At 43.9% G+C, this 16,013-nt stretch overlaps 1 protein-coding gene across 2 annotated transcripts in view; it reads right to left on the bottom strand.

Moving 5' to 3' along the window:
* Positions 1-16,013, bottom strand: part of EDC4 (enhancer of mRNA decapping 4) — an 84,344-nt gene that overhangs the window by 16,328 nt on the left and 52,003 nt on the right. The window contains exons 18-25 of one of the 2 annotated variants that reach the window (XM_020810983.3): positions 15,157-15,620; positions 13,831-13,929; positions 13,029-13,181; positions 11,815-11,851; positions 10,213-10,393; positions 8,876-9,031; positions 6,486-6,601; positions 6,024-6,189 (exon numbers count right to left, since the gene is read on the bottom strand). In XM_020810983.3, coding sequence (XP_020666642.3) covers positions 6,024-6,189; positions 6,486-6,601; positions 8,876-9,031; positions 10,213-10,393; positions 11,815-11,851; positions 13,029-13,181; positions 13,831-13,929; positions 15,157-15,620 — 1,372 coding nt within the window. The remainder of the gene's footprint in view (positions 1-6,023; positions 6,190-6,485; positions 6,602-8,875; positions 9,032-10,212; positions 10,394-11,814; positions 11,852-13,028; positions 13,182-13,830; positions 13,930-15,156; positions 15,621-16,013) is intronic. The other variant, XM_020810984.3, reaches the window with a different exon arrangement.

Below are 16,013 nucleotides of genomic sequence, written 5' to 3'. Positions count from 1 at the left end.
CAAAACAAGATGAGAAAGACTCAAAATACACCAGAAAATGTTATTTCTGTCAGGGAGAGGGCCATCTAATCTCAGAGTGTGAGAAATTAAAGCAGCTAAAAGGAATTGTGCCTCAGGATTCTAGTGGAACCAAGCCAAAAGCTGTGTTCTGTGTCCAGAGAGAGCAAGGCTCATTGTCACTGAGGGAGCCTGTTGCCATGGCTGCTCAGTCTGGAACGGCTGCATCTGCTGATCAGGCTGAGGAAGGTGGTCCTCTTGTGGAGGTCAAGCGATGCTTGCTCGTGAGAACAGATTCTCAGTTGTTTGAGACAGCAGGGGTGGACGTAGGAATACTTGGCCGTCAGTATCGGGGGCTGCGGGACACTTGTTCTCAGGTGACCCTGTGCCATCCAGATATTATTCCTAGGGAATATATAATCCCGAATGAGAGCATAAAGGTAGCAGGGATTGAGGGGCAGATAATCTCACTCCCAGTCGCGGAGGTACCTGTCAACTTTCAAGGCTGGAGGGGAGTTTGGCGGCTAGCGATTTCATCGACTCTGCCAGCAGCCGTGCTCGTGGGAAATGACCTGGCTGAACATGTGAAAAGGGTGCTAGTGATTACACGTTCACAAGCCACCACGGGGACAGTTCAAGGGGGTAATGATGAGCCAGAGACGGAAGCAGAGGGGAGTTCAGAAGCTGTGGTGGAAACCTTAACCACAGACAGCAGATTTGGACAGGAGCAAAAGGCAGACGCCACTCTCCAAAAGTGTTTTGAACAGGTGACTGACGCCCAGCTAACACCTGAAACCCCAGTGAGATTTCTGGAGAAAAAGGGGATTTTATATAGAGAGACCCTGAGGAATATCTCAAAAGGGGGAGATGGGATCAGAAGTCAGCTAGTGGTGCCTGAAAAGTATCGCCCCATGATCTTACAAAGGGGGCACTCTGACATGTTTGCTGCACACTTAGGGGTGAACAAAACACAGCAGAGAATCACACAGAATTTCTACTGGCCTGACATAGGGAAGCAGATCAGGGAGTTCTGTAAACAATGTGATGTGTGTCAAAGGCAGGGGAATAGCCGTGACAGGACCAAAGCAAAGTTGTGCCCTTTGCCTGTGATTGACACTCCGTTCAAATGCATAGGGGTGGATATTGTGGGACCTTTGCCCAAGGCCACAAAGAGGGGGAACAGGTTCATTCTCACCATTGTGGACCATGCCACGAGGTACCCTGAAGCCATACCCTTGACTAACATTGAAACTAACACAGTGGCAGATGCCTTGGTGGGGTATATGTCCAGGATGGGATTTGCCTCAGAAATAATCACAGATTTGGGCGCATCGTTCACATCAAAGCTCATGAAACGCTTATGGCAAATCTGTGGAATTAAGCACAAGGAAACCACTGCTTATCATCCTGAAAGTAATGGGTTAACTGAGAAGTTCAATGGGACTCTAATGCGCATGATTAGGGCTTACTTGGCAGAGAATCCAAACAATTGGGACCAGAAGCTGCAATCCCTTTTGTTTGCTTATCGATCAGTGCCACAAGCCAGTACCGGGTTCAGTCCATTTGAACTTTTATTTGGGAGAAGGGTGAAAGGGCCCCTTGATTTGATCAAACAAAATTGGGAGCAGATCACCCAGGATGACCCACAAGACGTTGTGACATATATAGACTCTTTAAGGAAGGACCTAAAGAGAAACCTAGAGCTAGCAGCAGAGACCCTGCAAGCTCCAAAGGTCAGAAAGAAAGATTGGGATGACCAGGAAGGCAGGGAGAGGCACTTTGATCCAGGGGAGGAAGTGCTTTGGCCTAGGCTCTGCAAGGAGAACAAACTGCAGCTGGGTAGCCCAGAAATAGAATACTTGGGTCACATAGTAGGGGGAGAAGTGATAAAACCCCTAGAGGCCAGGATAGAAGCAGTTCGTGATTGGCCTAGACCCAACAACAAGAAAAAGGTCAAATCATTTCTTGAGTTGGTGGGCTACTACAGAAAGTTCATCCCGAGGTTTAGCGAGATTGCGGCTCCGCTGACCGATCTGACGAGGAAGAAGGCTGATGACCGCATCCCGTGGACCAGCGACTGTGAGGCGGCGTTCCAGAGGTTGAAGGAGGCGTTAATCAACTATCCTGTGCTGCGTGCTCCAGACTTCGACCGGGAGTTCATCATCTACACCGATGCGTCTGACAGCGGGGTAGGAGCAGTTCTGTGCCAGGAAGATGAGAATGGTGACCAGCATCCAGTGTCCTACCTGAGTAGGAAACTTCAAAAAGGTGAGAGACATTTGGCAACCGTGGAGAAGGAGTGTTTGGCCATAGTCTACGCGATCCAGAAGGCCAAGCCTTACATCTGGGGAAGACATTTTATTCTGTGCACTGACCATTCACCATTGCAATGGTTAAAGACAATGAAAACCCACAATAGCAGACTTATGAGGTGGGCTTTAAATCTACAGGACTATGACTTTGAAGTGAAGGTGGTCAGAGGGTCAGTGAACTGTGTTGCTGACGCCTTGTCAAGAAGACCTGAAGAATGAAGACGGCGAAAGAAACATGGACTATGTATATATATTTATGACAAAAAGTTAAATGTACCTGTTTTTTGAACTTGGTTTGTATGAATAAAGGTAAATTGATGTAATGTATATGGTAAATGTTTAAATGCCTAATTGATATGGTTAACTTAGAATGTAAGTATAAGTAAGTATGGTATTATATGTATAACTGTTGTTGTGTGTTTTATCCAGGTTGTTTTTTGGGAAAAAGCACCTTAGCTTTCCCCCTACAAAACAACTTATAAAGAGGGGAGGTGTTACATACAGCACTGATGTTACCTGTCTGTCATGGGTTTGGAGGGAAAGTTCCATCCTATGGGGAGTGGAAGGCGGGACATCAGGAGGAGGGGCTGTACTGTATATATATGTGAAGCCTGTGTGGTGAAGTGGGAGACGCTGAGATGTGACGAAGCAGCAGCTGGGAAGAAGAAGCTGGTGTGGGAGTCTGTGTGTCAGACAGGGTACTACTGTGTGTCAGAGTACCAACCTGATAGGTTCAGGTGTCTGTTGGTTAGCCAGAACTGATAGGTTCAGGGTCTCTGCTCCAAGTTAAGGGTTCTGTGTGAACCAAACTGTGTGTATGTATGAGTGAGAATAAGCCACGTTACTTTATCTTATTCACCTGATTATTTTATTTTCCCTGTGTGTTGTATTTAAATAAACCTTGTTCTTTTATTTGTTTAAAAATCCATCCCTGGTCTGTGTGACTTCTTATAGGGAATGGTTGGTGGCAGCTTAGTTAAAGTGTGGCAGATCCCAGTAGGTCTGGGTTTGTCACACCCTCATTGTACGGTTTCATCGCATAGCAAGGCACCACTGTATAAGCATAATATACAGTGGTGCCTCGCATAACGAGCACACTGTTTGACGAATTCGCACAGCGATCCCTTTTTTGGGATCGCTAATGCGATTGCATACTGATGGTTCCAATGGGCAAAACTTGCATTGCGACGATCGGTAAGCGTTTCGCTTACCGATCTTTGCATTGCGATGTCGGGGAATCAGCTGTTCGGCGGTTCCAAAATGGCCGCTGGAACACCCAAAATGGCCGCCCGCATTGTTTTCACCCCCTGCCCTCGCTTACTGAGGGCGCGAAAATGGCGGCGCTATGGGGAAACTTCGCACAACGGTGAGTTTTAGAGCCATAGGAATGTATTAAACTAAGTTTAATGTGTTTCTATGGCGTTTTCTGTTCCGTATAGCGATGTTTTCCCATAGCGATGGTTAATCCGGAACGTATTAACCTCGCTATGCGGGGCACTACTGTAATACCAGTGATTGAATACATGATTTAAAAATTGAACACCTGAGACAGTTATATTTGATTCTCCTTATAATTTTTGTTCTTTAATAAAAGAAAGTTTGATCAAAACCCCTGATTCCTAAGTTCTTTGAGTAGCTCCTAAGTGTGTGGGAATTGTATTAATATTAAGAGAATACCTGGTGGCAGCGAAAAGGGCATTCACCTTTGTGGAGCCCAAAGATATAAAGGGCGCAAAGGGGGATCGCCATAGACACCCACTGGAAAAAAACATTGAGAATGGCCTGACCCTCAAACAGATTAGAAAGTGTGTACCATATTTTTCTGATGCTACTTTTTCCTAAAGTAGTTAAGATTAAAAATTGAGGGTCATCTTATACATGGAAGTAAGCCGAACCTACGTGCCACAGCTGGCACACAGAGTCCTCTCTTTGGGCACCCGAGCCATGCTGCTGCTGCCCATGCCAGCCCGGTGCAGGGCGCGGTGGTGCTCGCTGCCAGGGCTCAGCTCAAGCTCACCTCTCTGCCTTGTCCTCCGCCCGAAGGGAGCCCATGAGTGGCACTGGAAGCAGTGATCAGGCAGCAACAGGAGGAGGCAGATGTGAAGGAAAAGCTGCTCCCGGCTGCCCCCTCGTGCGAAATTTCTGCTGACCATTGACTGTGATTCTGGCACCACAGGAGAGCGAGCGAGTGAGTAGGGTGCAGTGCAGCGCAGGAAGCCCGGGCGAAGGCCCTGCTTATGGGGAAAGACGTCCCCTGGCTGCCCTCTGGAGGATGCGCCAGCCTGGAGAGTGTCTGCTAATTTGGGCAATCGGGCTCTAAAGGGTCAGAATTGGGGGGGGGGGCGTCTTATACATGGGAGGTCTTCTTATAAATGGAAAAATAAGGTAATTGCATTATGCTACTTATATCTCATCATTCCTCAGACAAGTTGAGGGCAGCATACACAGCCCTTTTCTCCCAAATTATCCTCCCAAAATCTCTGTAAGGTAGGGTAAGGATGGCGGAGAGTTGTTTGATTGCCCCAAGGTCATCCCATAAATTTAACAGCTCAGCAAGAACAGAATCTGGATCTTCCAAGTCTAGCACTCTAAGTGTTACATCACATTGGCAGACTCTCACAAAGGCTACCTCTCAGTTGTAGCTCAGGATGTGATGGGAACTAACAAGAGCAGGCCACCTCTGGAGGATGTTGCTGCTCAAGGCTGCAAAGGCATCACAGATTAAAACTAAAACCTTGAATTGTGTCTTAGGTTGCTGCAGGATTCTGAACCAATTACTCCAAAAACTGACCCTAGAGTATGGAACCCTAACACAGCTTCACAGTAATATGGCAAAAACGGCCGCTCTTTAGCATGAGTCCCAAAATCAGAAAGTCCCAGTTTCAACACCAAAAGAGCATAGCCACTGTTGAACCACAAGTTCACTTTTTTCCCTATTATGCTTCTGTAATAGGCAGCAAATGCTTCCAGGCAGCTCACAGGTTAGGCAGTGGCATATGGTATTAAGAGAGAGATTGGACAAAATTTTATTTACATACAATCAGAGTAAATCTGAGCAAAGAATTGCCACTGGTTAAGAAGTGTACACATTTGCTGTTCATGCAGAACCTCATGATTAAGGACAGACAATGCCTATGCTGTATCTTTATGGTAATTCACTGCTGAGATTTACATTGACTGCCATTATGCCAGCATAGTCTTGTCAAGGGGCAAATTCAATTCACAGCATCTTGTGATAAGGCAAAGAGAGATCCCTGAATGAAGATGCACAGAGCTAGTCAGTGCTGACAATGCTGGGCTAAATTGGGGTGGGAATCATTCTTGGCTTTTTCCTGGCCCACAAGAATTTGGAGGCAGGATCGCTCCCATAAAAATGGATACTCACACATCTAGGGTGTAAGGCTGTCCTCTAAAACAACAAAGTGTGAATTTCCTATATTTTGTTTTAGCCGAAATAATTTTTTTAAAAAGTCACAGAAATGTGATTGTGTTGCAACTTGAAGTAACTTGATGCTCACTTCCAATTTCATCCAGAAGGGCTGGTGCAGCTTCCAAAACATCCAGGGGGTTCTGAATATGGCCCCGGACACCTGCTACCTGCCATCCCCTAGGCTATGCAGAATAATGCTATGAATTAGCAAACTACCAATTTTTCTGTTCTACAAAACTAACAGAATATGCAGCTGGATAAAAAATGCGTTGAGTGGGACATACATTCCTGCGTGCCTTGCTTGAAGGTATCATTGATCTGCTGGAACATGGACTGGCAACTCTTCTCAAAAGCTGGCAGGACCACACTCTGAAAGGCCTCCCTGTATGCTGACTGCATGGGTCCCTGCAAGGTCTCAGCAGCTGTTCGGGCAATACTATCTGTTAGATTCTGGAATTAAAGCACAAGCAAACCCGTTACTTATACAGGTATTTCTTTAAAAGCATCAAGGCATCAGTATTTGAAGTACCACCTAACTTATCCGGCTTAGAATCATGACTTTGCTGCTCTAAATACAAAACAGGAGACGATGGCAGAATGGATAGCCAATGTAACACCAAAACCAGTGAGTACATGATGCACCAATGCTACAAGCCAGCTTGGTCCCTTCTGTTTGGAATCTGAAAAGAAGGACTCCCCTCCCAGAAAGGACAAGCCTGCTTTCAGCAGCCAAGCCCTGCCATTACCTTTGATTTCACCAGTTTTGCAACATTCTCCTTCAACGTCCCCTCAATGGCTGTAAGTTTGGCTGCAATTGTGTTATTCAGCTGCCCAGTGACAGGATCCAAAGTCTTGGAGATGCCTAATCAACACAAGACAAAATGAAGGGATACTTCCATTCTACCACCAAAGGAGATCTACAGGTGAAACACATGGACACACACTCTAAACCAGGAATAGATAAAATGCGGTCTACAGATATTAATGCACGCAATTATACTAATATCTACTAATATACTAATATACTAATGAGCCTCGTGGCGCAGTGGTTAAACCGCTGTACTGCAGCTAAAACTGTGCTCACGACCTGGGGTTCAAATCCCAGGTAGCCGGCTCAAGGTTGACTCGGCCTTCTATCCTTCCGAGGTCGGTAAAAGGAGTACCCAGCTCGCTGGGGGGGGGGGGCAATGTGTAGCCTGCATAATTAAATTGTAAACCGCCCAGAGAGTGGGCAAGCAGCAAGCAGATGGAAGGCCTTTCTTGCTTGTTTACTTGGTAATAAACTTGACACCAACACCCCCCTCTTCCTTTAGCAGAAATGAAAGGACCTCCTTTTCATCCAACAGCTAAAAGGACTGTGCCTTTGCCAAGAAAGGCCTTCCATCTGCTTGCTGAAGTGTGGACCCAGGGAGGAAAAGCTTTACAAGTCCTGTCAGTTTCAGTCACTGTAGCTGATAATGAGATATTAAAAAGCGTGCTGCTTATATACCGCCCCATAACGCTTCAAGCACTCTCTGGGCAGTTTACATCTATTTCACTCCCTAAAACCAGGGGAAAATAAACCAAAAACCCAAGGCCCAAAGACTTCCATTAACTGGGGATGTCTCTAGCATGTGGACAGAGCAGCTAAGACAATGGGAAGGATTTCTTTTATCTATGGAGGAATTAAACTTTATTACCTATGGGATCATGGTTGTAAATTAGGGACTGTCAGACATGTGTGCAATGTGTGTTTATTTCATGGTGTGACATTACACATACGTAAATTACTGTGCATGTGTTTTAATTAAGTTGTGTTCATGGACGGAGCTCTAAGATGATTCTGTCTTTGCACCAATCTCTTTTTGAAGAATGTGCTGTACTCTTTTTATATATGTAATAAAGATTAACTTCTCATATAATCTAGCCTGCCTATTCCCTTTTCTTTACAGCACTTGTACAGAGACTTCTCCAATAAAAGGCAGAGCAGCCTTATGCGCTTGGGTGTTGGTTTCAGAGAAAGAAAGCGGTAACACACAATGGACGTCCTCCTATAAGTTGGGGGAAAAAAAGAGGTGTTTCTTCATCTCTGTTGAATGGAGATGGTAGCAGCTCAAGAACAAAAAAGTAAGTCCCCTGTCTACTCATCATCAAAGAGCGGGCTGAAGGAAATCACGGCATCATGAAGTTAGACAGGGCCATCGAGTCCAACCCCCTGCTCAATGCAGGAATACAAATCGAAGGATACCTGTCAGGTGGTTGTCTAAGTTTCTCTTGAAAGCCTCCAGTGTTGGAGCACTCACACCTCTCAAAGTAACTGGTCCATTGCCGTACTGTTCTAACAGTTAGGACGTTTTCCCTGATATTAAACCAAAATCTGGCTTCCTGTAATTTGACACCGCCGATAGTGCTTCTGGCAGGGGCACCGAAGCCCTGAGTCCACCAGCAGCGGTGATGATGGTGGCGGGGGACCCCTGGAGGGGGGTGTGAGTTTTCTTGGGGCGGGTACAGATCATATGGTTTCCAATGCATTCCTATGGGGAATGCATTTTCGACCTACGGACCCCGTTCCAATATGGATTAATTCCGTAGGTCGAGGGTTCACTGTAATAAAACATGTTGAAGAGCACAAGGCCCAGGAGTAAGCCTTGGTTTACCCTACTTGTTACCTCCTCCCAGTTTGAGAAGGAGCCATTAATCATCACCCCCCCCCCCCGAGTATGGTTCTGTAACCAACTGTGCATCCACCTGACAGTTGCTTTATCCAGCCCACATTTACTTAGCTTGCTAATCAATCACAGGGCACTTCGTCAAAAGCTGTGAAACGCCTTCACAGGAGGTACAGCCAAACATCAGAGAAAGGGTCACATATTTTTCACCCATATTTTTCAACCACATCAATCCTTTCAGGCTGATTAAGGTGACAGAAACTGAAAAGGAGAGACGTAGGCCTGCAGAAGACAATCTTTTTGTAGCAAGACATGGCTATTCAGGATCTTCACGGACACAGGCTCCCTCTTTTTCCCAGTCTCCTTACTCAGAGATCCAATGATTTCCAGGGCTTTCATGTTCCCCTCTCATTTCAAAGCAGCTTCTACAAATCAAAGGCTAGACGGTTGATGTGTAAGCAGATCGGAATCTGCAGGGCGTGACTTACAGGGAGGCACGGCCTTCTTCATCTCTTCGCGGATGGTCCTCTCCAATCGGCTGCAGGCGGCTGCAGAGAGGGACTGGGAGAGGTGCTGGGAGAGGTGCTCCTGCAACTGCCCGCTGCGCTGCTGCCTCTCGGCCAGAGCCAGGTCTAGCCTCTGCTCTACAAGCACAAGGGTTAAGGCCCATAAAAGGGACAGGGGAGAGCGGGAGAGCTCCCAGGGGGGTTCCAGAAAGATACGTGACCAGAGGCTGTAGCCCTTTTGGCATCCAGTGAAGACCTTTGAAACTCCCAACAGGTTTCAGTCTTAAAAATCTTGTTACTTCATTTCATATCTTGCATTAACACTACTATCTGTTTTCATGCTACTAGCTTGTTTCATTTATTTTTAGGGTTTTATATTGGCATTTACTTCGTTTTGTGACCTTAATTCTTGCTATAAACTGTGTTTATTAAAAAAAAACAAAGGTAGTGGATGCCTTTATTAATAATAATTGTGTGTTGCCAAGTCAATTCTGACTTATGGTGACCCTTTCTAGGGTTTTCTAGGTGGAGAATATTCGGAAGTGGTTTGCTGTTGCCTTCTCCCAGGGTGCCTTGGGGGACCGTGCTGTTAGCCGAAGGCACCACAGACCGGCTCTTCCGGGACGCGGTAGGAAATTTAACTCCCAACTTCTGGCTCTGCAGCCAGAAACCTAACTTACTGAGCTATCCAAATAGAGATAACTTTATTAGCTCATCAAGATAAACACATACACTAATGAATTAAATATATATAAAATAACATTTTTATTTATTTTTTCTTGATTTCAAAGTTTCTTGCTTTTGTACTGTGTAAGGACCACATGGCTTTAATTTCTTTGTGTTTATTAGGTAATGCATAAATTCTGAAAAGCAAACAAGCAAGCAAGGCATAATCTAATCAAAATGGAAACCAGTGTGGTACAGGGCTTTTATAGAGCTATTTATTTATTTACAAATGCTTGTGAACTGCTAGAGATCCAGGCACCAGTTTCCATTCAGCTCAAGGTCATCTTTGGAAGACCTTGAGCTAGACCTCTCACCTACCTCACAGAGCTGTTGTGAAGATGAAATGAAGAGGTGAGACCCATGGACGCTGATGTACGTTCACTGGGGGGGGGGGGGAAGGCAATATAAATAAAACTAATAATTGACCTGACACATTGTTTCTTGTAAAAGACAGCCAGCGTCATTTAATCATGATGGCTTTAATAGGGATGCAGATCAGGCTGTGATGCCACAATCCCCAGGAAAGTGAATTCTGAAGGAGAAAAAACTCAGGGAAGAAAAGAGACCAGAAGGCAATTTTGTAGAAAGGATACGCTCTTGCTCTTGTTGGGAATCCAACACCCGCTCGATGTGGCCCATAAGGGAGCTCTGCACAGCATCCAGGTGGTCGGTGAGCCTCTGCATTAGCTCCATTTGGTTCTGTTTTAATTCAGCAATCTCCCTCTGCTGGGCCCTCAGCAGGGACATCAGTTCGTCCTGGTATTCAGGAGCAACCTATTAGAAGAGGAGGGAGGAAAAATGGAACCATTCCACCTCAACCTTGTGATCATGGTGGTGGAATATTATGGGAACTGTGTTTCAAGCCCCCTGTGGACACGATAGACAGATAGACAGACAGACAGACAGACAGACAGACAGATAGATATAGACAGACAGACAGACAGACAGACAGACAGACAGACAGACAGACAGACAGACAGACAGACAGGAGCATGGTAAAAGAAAAAACTCAGAAAAAATATTTTCACACGCATTACCAGATCTGGCCACTAGAGAGCATCAGATACCATGCTATGTGTTCTTCACTAACAAGTATTCATAGCTAGGTCTCTGGCTCCCTTTCTTGGCTACTTCTGGTAATACACGTGAAAGCAGTTTTTATTCATGGGCTTTTTTCTTTTAATATTTTCAGACCATGTAAACCAGTGGACACTGATCTCATGGACAAAGGGGCCCTACTATACTGCAACAAGCAAATTGGCAAATCAACAGATTCCAAGGAAACAACAATTAAGACAGGAGTTAGCCCCAAGATTAAATGCACAGTCCACATGAAGCCTGCAATATGGAAACAGAAGGCAATTTCTGTAAAACTAACATACAGAGAAACCTCTGAGAAAGAACCTCCATCCCAACTGATGTTTTATACTTCAATACAGGGAATTTCTAAAGCAGAACAGACAATCTTGGGAGGGTCTCAAAATCATTCCACACTACCCTTGAACCCACCAGGGGGGTCCACAAGCTTCCTTGGTGCTTTAAAAACAAATAAAACAAGGGGTGGAGGCACATCTTGTTCTGGAGCATTGAGAAGTTAGAGGTATGATTCTCCAATTCATTTGAAGATTTTTCCCCCCCACATTGGGCGGGTCTGAGTGCCACAAAAACTGCATTGGAGGTCACATGTGGTTCATGTACTGTAATTATCACACATTCTAATACCAGGGAAGAATACTTCAAGTTATAGACCAATTTCCCTTCTTTATGTGGATTTCACAACTCAGACAGCTGTTTTACCAAATAGGTAACAACACATTAAATCCAAACTGGGGCTGTATCAGGCAGGCAGGGTTTGTGAGGCAGAGGCCAGAATTTAGATCACATGAGATCTCTGTGGGACATTGCTGTGATTTCAAAGGACCCTGATGCAAAAAAAGCTTTTTGACGTGTGAACAGATCTCTTCACTTTCTTGGCTTTTTGACTCCTGTAAGCGAAAACAATCGTTAAAATCCAATGGACATATTGTAGATATCGAAGTGCAGAAGGGAGAAAAGGCAGAGATGTCCTTCACCTTTCCTTTTTCAATTTCATTCTGTTGGATTCTAGATGAGGAGAAGATGGAATAGCAACCCTCACAAGGAAGGGGAAATGAAAATATTGTTGTTGCACAATTTTGTGGAAGAACATCACTAACCTGTTGATCAAAGGGCCTTGGAGACTGTGTCACATCCCTGGAATTCAAGAAAAGGTTTTCATCATCAGCACCAGCACCACACTACTAACCAGAAACATCCCACCTCAAATCACATAAAAATAAAAAACATAAATATTCAACTAATCCTAAACAACTATCAGTAACCAAAGATTTCAATAAGTATCAGTGAGTCAGCCGTGTTCATTTCACACCCCCCACCAAAAAAACACCCAGAAACAAAACAAACAGGTGCATTTGGTGCATACACAGGAAAGGGCCCACTCTATTGCTGCTCCCAGACTGTGGAACTCCCTCCCACAGGAGGCTTGGCTAGCGCCATCTTTGTTGTCCTTCTGCAGGCAGAGCTTTTTTTTCAGACAGGCCTTCCATGAGTGAGTGGCTTGCCGAGAGGTGTTTTTAAATGAAGTGTTCTACCTTAGTAGCTTTGAATCTGTTTTGGTGTTGCTTATATTTTAGGTATGGTATCTGTCTGGCCTTTTTTAGTATTTGTAAACTCACTGTTGTTAGCTTTAATGTTCTGTTTTTATAATGTAAACTGCCTTGGATAATTTTAAGAAGAAAGGCAGGGTACAAATATTTTAAATAAATTAAAAAAAAAGAGTTGTGATACCTTAAAGATTAAAGGACTTATTTCAGTGTGAACTTTCATAAATTACAGTGTGTACTGGAATAAATCTATTTTTTATGGTGCCACCATACTTCTATTTATGCTATAAAGTAATTCTAAGTCTTTGTAATATTCCCTCAAAATAAACAAGATATATATAACAAAGCAATGTTCAACTCTGAAATTTACAAGGACAATCCAAAGATTCTATATTCCTCTGTCTAAATTACAGCATTTCATATAAAACAAACACCTAAAATTGTTCAAGATGTTGTTTTTTGTTGTCGAAACTGGGAGGAGAGACCAAAAGAAAAAAGGGGGTTGTCCAATGGCTACCTAGTGAGCTCCTGACAGGTAAAATTCAAACCGTGCCCTTCCTGACTGTAAACTGCACCTACTAAGCCATCACACTACATAACTTGCTAGGAGAGGGGAGTCAGTGTTGACTAGAGTAGGCTTACTGAATCAATGGAACTTACAGGACTCATCAAATTCCCACTGCTTCAACGGACTGAATCTAGTCGTGACTCACTATGCTAAGCAATAGGCGTTCTGCCAATTTCACCTTATAAGAGTACATGCTTACCCATCATCTTTCTTTCCCTTCCTCTTTAGCTTTGGGGAGGCTCGGGGGGACACCTTTGCTTTCCAGTCTTTTACAGGTAGCCTCTGGGCAGCCACTTTGGCACTAAATCCACCTGATGCTGAAGCCAAGCTTGCTACTTCATCATCATGATCACTGCAAAGAGAAGATGAGGTACTAACGTCGTCAGTGATACTGCCTCAACAGCAATCTCAAACAGACGCTACGATCAGCAATGGAATAAGTCACCTATGCTTGCTCTGTGCTAAGTTATGCTGACACCTTATTTCAGTAAGTCAGCAGCTCATAAACCTTTAGAAAGCTTCTAATTGTGTAGAAGCAGAAAACCGAGTCTGACTTCAACTTCATATGATTATGAACAACCAGTCTGCAACAGCGGCACGCAAGAATAAATGCTTACTCGTACAAACATCTTCATATTACATTTTCTAATACAGAAGTCCTACTGTACAAATTATGGCCCCAGTAAGCCAAGGTGGACAATCATGTTACAGAAAGCCACAATTTGCCTAACTTCCATCACATCATGGATCAGAGAGCTTATGGTCACTAGCATAAAACCTATCCACTTCTCAACAAAATCAAACCTTAAAATATGGAATGTTAAGTTTAAAAGTTAAAACCAAATTCCTAGCTCTCATGGAGGAGAATGTAATGCTGATTTTAATGATCTCCTAATCTTGCATCACATTATTTTAAAGTTAATTAGAGGAGCTGTGGCCAGAAGCACCAGCTGCATCCAGGACACCACTACAGAGAAGGGGTTATAGGCATATGTCAGTACCTTTGCTCAGCACTAGCGTCCTGACTTTCATGCTGCAGCATATGGTAGGTGTGTCTGTGATAAGAGCTCTTGTGTTTCTCTTCAGCTTCATTCCTAGGGCTGAGGATGAAGAGGAGACAATTCCATCACACTGAATTTCTTCGGAATTCCATCCATGCAAATGCTGGGAGCTAAGTGCTCACATACATGAGCAGTGGAATTTTCTTTGTTATGGAAACACCTGACGTAAGTCTGCCTTTATTTCAAGCAGTTTTGTTGGACTATACAAAACACAAACTTTCGAAGCCAATTTTAGACATTGCCTTCTAAAAAACTTTGCAGGGAAGAGTCAAAGTTAGGAACTGTGGATACAACCAGACGTGTGTAAGAGAGACAGCCATCATACAGTGATAAATGCTTTACATATACAAGGTACAAGGTCCATTTGCTGGCACTTCCAGTTTCAAAAAATCAAATAGAAGGATTGGCAAAGGCAATCCTTATGTCGAAATCTAGTAAAGAATTCACACTGCTGTCTATACTAAATGTTGGGCTAGAGTGACAAACCACTTACAAGGCAGCTTGCCACGTTCCTATTTATTTAATTGCACTTTTATCCTACTTACTAACCAAAGTCCTCTGCGGGATGCACAGTCTCTTAAAAATATAAAACAACAATAAAACAGTGACTAAAGAAATGAAAGATAAAATCAAAATGTAAATAGCAGCAGAGAATAAAATATCTCAGCATATCAAATCAAATAAAAACCAGCATTGGGATAAGCATGCACAAATGCAGAAGCATTGAGACATTCTTTAAATGCTTGGGGGAATAGAAGGGAATTCACTTGGTGCCAGAGCTTTTCCCTATATTCTGCACATTTGCTCATCTTGATTGTTGTGGATTTTGGAATTTACCAAAATACAGTCTAGGATATAGTTCAATTAATTGATAGACATTTACTCTGATTTTTATATTGTTATAGTCATGTGGTTATTATTTAATGTGCTATTGTTATTTTATTCTGTTGTGAAACGCCCAGAGTGGCCTTAGTAGCCAGATGGGCAGTATATAAATTTAAAAAATAAAATAAAAATAAATAAAACACCATAATATGAAAAATAAATAAATTGAAAAATAAATAAAACACCGTAAGTCAGAGGACCATCTCAAGGGAAGGCATCCCACATGTGGGATGCTATCATTGAAAAGCCCCCTACCTTGCCTCCCTCGGCAGGTACACCCAGAAGACAAAAAAATCCTAAACACAAAGCTACTAGTCTCATGAAGTCCAAGAAACAAGCGAAAATCAACCACCACCAAAAGGAAGGGGACGTAGCAGTTACCTATCTGCCATGCTGTTCCTGGTCTCTCTGGTGATGTCAGGGGCAGCTGGCCAAGGTTGGCTCATACTAGCATCAGAAGCTGTTGTTTCCTGAGGTAAGGCCGTCTCCAGCAGGGAGGGTGCCATCAGCATGTCCACTTCACTGGGGGCCATGTCCAAGGAGTGATGGCTGTGTTCTGAGTTGTGCCGATTGCGCGGAGACAGTAAGTGCAAGGCTGACGCCGCAGAAGCCATGCTGTCATCATGATGGTTGGAGTCCAGGACTTCTGCATCATGTCCTGAAGAGCTTGTGCCAAAGCCACGCTGGAGGGTCTCTGAGGCAATTTCAGGGATGTCCTGGGACATGGCAGTTGAAGCTGAGGAGATGACATCAGGGGAGCGTTCGCGAGTGGGGGAAGACTGAGGCATCATCAGAGGCTCCACTTCTTGCCGCTCCGGTGCATGCGGGGAGTTCCCTGAGGAAACCTTGATCAGAGAAGGAAAAGGTTCAATCTCCTTTTCACAATAACATCCTCAGGTGTTCAAGAAGTTTAGATTCCCAGCTCTCTTGCCTGTCTTCCTTCCTAATCCCCCAGATATGTAATTTATTACATCTATTTTAAAATAGTATATACTCCTCACTTTTTTTGGCCAATTCATTCAAAATGCTTCACAATTAAAAGTTAACATAAGAATACACAAAAAGAACAATAATGTCCATTAGCAAAATCCATAACAAAGATTAGTTATTGGATCACTGAAACATTCCTGAAACATGAACTCTCAAGTCCTCATTTTGATAAAGGATCCCAAATACTCAAAACCTCACCTTTACAAAATGTTTCAGTGGTCCAACAAGGACATTATGATACCCTGTTT

This window comes from Pogona vitticeps, chromosome 10 (assembly GCF_051106095.1).
Source record: "Pogona vitticeps strain Pit_001003342236 chromosome 10, PviZW2.1, whole genome shotgun sequence".
Classification (NCBI taxonomy): domain Eukaryota; kingdom Metazoa; phylum Chordata; class Lepidosauria; order Squamata; family Agamidae; genus Pogona; species Pogona vitticeps.
This window is presented reverse-complemented; position numbering and strand designations above follow the sequence as displayed.